We start from the raw sequence: 6,000 nt of genomic DNA, 5'->3' as shown, positions 1-6,000 counted from the left end.
GCCGTTTCGCCGATTGCCTCATGTGAACAGAACAGCCGGTCGGAAACGCTGATCGTCGGCCATCAATGTTTGCCGATCCGTCGTAAAATCTGTGAAATTCTTTTGGTTTTAAAAATCCCAGATTTGCTGATCACCATCACACTGGTCAGGATCGGCAATCAGGGAAATCCAACATTTTGGATTTCACCGATGCCCCAACCCAGGTGCCTGGGGAACGGGGAATTGTGACAATCTGTCCCTGATGTATGGGGGTCTTAACACATGCACAATATTTCAACACAAAGAACTGATCACTATTAGTAATCAGGAATGGAGATTAATAGTATACAGTGTGTATATATATATATATATATATATATATATATATATATATATATATATACACATATATATATATATAAACTGATCTGCTTCTGCTGAAAGGTCACTCCCTTCCCTTGGAGGAGGTAATGAGTTGGGGCTGTGGGTGTTACCAGCACCTGGTGTGTGGGAGACCCCAGGGGAGGGAGAGAGTGACAGACACATAAAAGGGGAGGGTGGAAAAGTAAAGTGACAGTAAAAAAAAAAAAAAAACTTTGCAGAGAGAGTTGCTGCGGTCCCAGTTTCCCTAAAAACCAGAGAGAGATTAGAGAAGTGCTAGGTCAGAGCACCCACCGGAGGGACAGGCTCTGCAATAAGAGTAGTTGCTGCTGATCACGGCTCTTCCCGGTGTATAATGACCGCTGTATAAGAGGACTGCCGCCATGTCCAGGGATCGCGCATGGAGCCAGACCTCAGCATCCCACCAGGTGAGGAGACCGGGGGAGGGTGGGAGAGACAGGACGCCCCATCCCTCTCCTCACCCCCCCGAAACCCACAGCCCATCTATCAGCTGCTGTCCCAGCGGGTCCTGCAGCAGAGCAAACACAGCTGTTGCTCCGCTGAGAGTACAGCAGCTGCGCCGGATGTACAGTGCTCTGCAGGGCAGGAGCGATATTCTGCAAACTCAGCTATTCCGGGTGTTCTGCAGGGCAGGGGCGATCATCTGCAGCCTCAGCTGCCCAGGGTGTAGTGAAGGAGCGATCACCTGCAGAGAGTCACCGCCGGCTATGGGTTAAAGGTCATATGTTAACAAACTGCAGAGCAGAGATTTGAAACTACTCCCATTGTATCTGTGCACTAGCGGCTGGGTGCGGGGCTGTATGTTAGGAGGACCAGCCTGTTCATGACACATTCAGTCGTGCCATAGTCTCCAATTCTTTCTGAGAGACTTAACAGCACTCAGGGGAAATAAAAAGCTTCCCCCCCTGATTTAATCTCTTATAATTTTGTAATGGATTTGCCATGATTGGTCTCTGATCTTCTTCCTGATGAAGATTTTGGTTAGAAAATAGACTAAACAGCTGGGGTATTTTTAAATCCATTTTAAACTCTTTAATTGCTCTCTACTCCAATCAATGATGTGGCATCTCAAGACATTCTATATATGTCGACCCCCTCACTTCTGACACTCTCTAGTAATCTGTTATTTCCAATTAAGAAAAAAACCTTATAGTTTTGTCTTGCGGTTTTTTTTTTTGTTTTTTTGTTTTTTTTTTGTCTTTCCAGACTATTTTGCAACGGCTTGTAATATGAATTGCTGAATAAATCCATTTTGATACATTGAAGTAAGCATTCTTTCTATAGCAAAGAATAAATGTGGCTTCTAGCTTTTTTGTTGTTGTTGCAGACTGCGCATATGCGACAGTGAAGATGTGTATATCCAAGGCCTTATTTATCAGCTCTGTGATACTCATTCACAATGAGTGATAAAACTAATTGATCAAATATATGACAGTTGGGAGCTGATTGGCTGGAGCGCCAATAATCATACTCAATGAGTTTTATCACTCATGCATTACAAAACTTGTTGATAAATAGGGCCCTGAGTCAGAAGCATTCCGTCTGCTTGTGAAATGGGTGTCATCTGGGTGGCAACTGGCGTATGCACCTAAGAGAACCATCTTGTGGGCATGTAGCCAGGTTTCATCATGAGTTGTACGTATGCCAAAGGGACTCCTATTTCTTCTCTTGCACTTTGACATGGTTTGGCGTAAATGCTGATGATCAAAATGAGGGACGCTCTCGTGTATGGAAAGTGTGCGAATGGTGCGATGCACACACATTAGGACGTGCAAATAGTCACATTAGACTGCTGTTTGCAATCCATTGGCATCACGACCTGTGTGTGACTAGGGCTCAGTATGCCTACCCTAGGCTTAGTGTGTCGTGTCTTATACAGAGCATCCTAAATCCATACATGGGCAACAGCAGATAAATGGTATGCCTCACTAGCTGCAACCACATATACACATACAAACCTATACTAAAGGGCCAATTGCCTTACAACATGGCTCTAATATAGCAAAGGTATGTTCATAAAAATTCCCATACCTTGACAGAATAAAAAATAAATAAATAAATAAAATATATATAATGCAAATAAGTGTTTTTAGCCTCTGACAAGCCCTTTGCAGCGTTCTTTAACAGATCTATGTGCAGGCAGTGTAGGACTGATGTATCGAACGCCCACCAGGATATTATTCAGCTGTTTGGCCTTCCTATTTTTTTTTTCTATTATGTGTATTTCCCTGGTGTTATGGTTTTCTGAATATTGGTGCACCAGGCCTAGAATTAAATAAATATATATATATATATATATATATATATATAATTATTCTCATATAAAAATTAACATTGTGTTTGCCTACATTGCTATAGGCCATTCCTCTATTCCCATTGAAATTGTGACTATTTTGAGGGTCACTTGGTGACCTGCTGTGTGTGACATCCTATATCTGTAATATATTTTTTTTTTAGCTTTGCATAGGGTTAAGGTGAATAGTTGGGATTGCAGTTATGTTTTTATGCCAAAAGATTGAGAGAGCCGGTTTCGACAAGCAGGAGAATTCGCTATCCCACCTCCTCTGAAATTCCTGTTCACCTCAAACAAGTGTTTGCTGCAGGAAAACCAGAATTGCCACATAGTTTGGATGAAAGATACCAGCAGACAGGATGCAGAATATAAATTGATTCATACAGCCATATTGCTGTTACACTTTTCTTTTGATGTTCTGCGGCCTAAGGTTATAACCTGCCCCAGGATTTGGCCAATCGTGATCCCTCTGCAGTAATAACTTCCTGCTTCTAAAGGGGTGAGACGTCTGCTTAATAATATCACTCTATACCTCCCGTAGGTCATCATCCAAATGATGTAGTTTTAGTGAGACAAGTGTGAGCTCCTGAGGACAGTACAGGGTCTGCGTCATATGAATGATTTGAAGATAAAAAAATATAATTAAAAAATATATATATATTGGGCAACTTTTTTTTTTTTTTTTTAACTAAAATTTTCTGAATACACAATGTATAAAAAACAAATTTGACAGATATACTGGAAATGAAAAATAAAATACAAAAAATGCCAATATCACATATAGACAAATAATAATCTAAAAGAAGTAATATCCATGTATTGGGATAGTGTCAATGTAGCTCGCCCATGTATAAATAAAGCGCTCTATATACATTTTTTTTTTTCTTTCAAATTGCCCAATTATTGTACTTGCATATACAGTATTGTTTAGTGAATGCACTGGTTTATGGCATAGGTAAAGTTGAGGGTGGTGCAACCTGTGCACCACGTCCATCTTGTGGGGTGCCTTGAGAAGCACCCCCCCCTCTAGCTGCTTGAGCAGGTTCCGGGCACCGTGCCCAGCTTCCTGTCCCCATCCTCATCTTTGCAGTGCAGGGGTCTTCCCAGTGTGCTGAGGTTCCCTTGTATGACACTGGGTTGCTTATTGGTGGCAATGACTGTCTAAGGCCCAGTGAAATAAATGTACATGATGGCACTCTGCCAATGAAACTGAAAAGATGCATAGAAAATGGTGCCAGTCAAACATTCAGGCTGGACAACTAGAACCAGGGTATATTCTTGTCTAATAAACCCTTGAACCTAGTGCTGAGGGGCAACTCCAGTCCTGGGTGTGATGTAAGTAAGCCATATACTGTTCTTGAATATGTTGAAGCATGTATGTAAATAACATTGTGCTTGGCATGTTTCCTGTTCCCTTTTTAATGAGGGACACGTGATTCCAGCTACATAATCACCATCTCTGATGTGTGGAGGCTGAGCTGAATTCGGTCTCTTGCTGCTTATGCGTCATGTCATGCACAGTGATGGATCTCTATAGAGATGTACAGATTTGTTGCTGGAAAGTTATGCTGGCCATACACTAGCACGATTTCTGGCCGATTGACCGATTTTAGATGCGTCGTACGATGAATTGTGTGGAAATCGTGTAGTATTTAGGTAGGATACGATCCGATGTGCACTCACGCTGCTCTTACAACATATCGTATGATCGGATGTACAGCCCATATTAACTGTTGTAATCGTATGCAGATCGTGCGTATTTGTGCATCGTGCATCCGGCCGGCGTCATTTGAGTTACATTATGAAGAAGTGTGTGTTCTTTCAATGACCTTCTCTCCTAAACTGCAGATCGGTCGTATCGTGAGATCGTATATACATCGTGTGTCAATCGTGCGACCGGGACTGCCAGGGAGCTGCTCCCCGGGACTTCAAGGGAAATCGTAAGATGAATCTCATATGCTGGTCGTACTAGTGTATGGCCAGCTATAGGCGTGAGGACCACATCATGCAGTCATAGCTTCATTCAGCCAAGCAACTCACAGAAGAAAGAGAAGCTCTACTTTCCTGTCCATGTATGCTGTACTAGTGTCTCCATTGGAATAAATGATGTCTTGTTGGCATCCGTACCTATCCTCTTCCCCCGTGTAAAAATAGAACCTAATGTAAATGGTTTAAATCATGCATGTGACCTACCCTATCTGTGCAGAGTTTGTATATTCTCCCCGTGCTTGCGTGGGTCTCCTCCGGGTGAGCCGGTTTCCTCCCACACTCCAAAAAAATATACTGGTAGGCTAATTGTATCCCAACACAAGTGTGTGTGTGTGTGTTAAGGAATATAGGGGGTCATTCAGACCCGCTCGCGAGCGCAGGACGCTCGCAAGCGGGTTGATGTTCCCCCACTGCGCATGCGCACGACGGTTGGAGCTCCGTCGTGCGCATGCGTGAGACCCGGGCGAGCAACGGGCTCTCCATCGCTCCGGGTCTCACACCAAAGGGGGCGTGCTGTCGATGTTGATTGACAGCATGCCCCCTTTGGTGGGCGTGCCGGGGGCGTCCCTGCCAGACGTCTGAAGCCGGCCCCACTGACATCACTAGTGATGTCAGTGGGAGTGATTTTGGCTCTGATAGAGCCAAAATCACTCCAGGGCTTGCGGCAGCGAGACCCTACCGCAGGGTCTCCGTCGCAAGCGTGATGGTCATCATGGACGCTCGCTATAGCTGTGGGTGGTAACCCACAGCTATACGAGCGTCCATGAGGCCGCTCCAAAAACAGGTAGGAGGGCCCTGATTCAGAGCGAGCGCTCTGGTCAGAGCGTTCAGCTCTGAATCAGGCCCATAGAGTGTAAGCTCCACTGGGGCAGGGACTGATATGAATGGCCAACTATTCTCTGCAAAGCGCTGCAGAATATGTATGCGCTATATAAATAATTGGTAATAAATACAGATAATATACTGGTGACTTCACAGCTGAATCACTGCTAAACATTTAATGCAAACTTGTGGTCCCTAATTTGCAACTGTTTTAAATAATCCCAATAAATTTATTTTAACAAATCTTTGTGGCAAGTTAAAAAGAAGTTGATTTGTAATCACCATTTTTCTTTGGTTTCTTTTTTCAGGCTGATATTAATGATTTATTATTCTGCAGAATTTCTTTCGTGTCATGATTACCAGAGAAATGGAGAGATTGGGTTGTAGAAGGATGCATTAGATTGGGATATAGTCAGCGGTCAGGATGCCGGCAGTCACAATGCCGTCACTGGAATGCCAACGGCAGTCAGAATCCTGGCTCCGTAATCCCATTTGCTGACATACCGACAGTAAGT

General features: G+C 43.6%; 1 protein-coding gene across 1 annotated transcript in view; it reads left to right on the top strand.

Moving 5' to 3' along the window:
• The first annotated feature begins 540 nt into the window (after positions 1 to 540).
• LOC148509276 (uncharacterized) overlaps positions 541 to 6,000 on the top strand; it is a 42,461-nt gene continuing 37,001 nt past the window's right edge. Inside the window, exon 1 of the mRNA XM_088443206.1 lies at positions 541 to 788. Coding sequence (XP_088299332.1) covers positions 744 to 788 — 45 coding nt within the window. The 5' untranslated portion in view covers positions 541 to 743. The remainder of the gene's footprint in view (positions 789 to 6,000) is intronic.

This window comes from Taudactylus pleione, unplaced genomic scaffold (genome assembly GCF_031769625.1).
Source record: "Taudactylus pleione unplaced genomic scaffold, aTauple2 ptg000329l, whole genome shotgun sequence".
In the NCBI taxonomy this organism is placed as follows: domain Eukaryota; kingdom Metazoa; phylum Chordata; class Amphibia; order Anura; family Myobatrachidae; genus Taudactylus; species Taudactylus pleione.
Note: the sequence above shows the minus strand (reverse complement) of the source record. Positions and strands in the feature narration are given on the sequence as shown.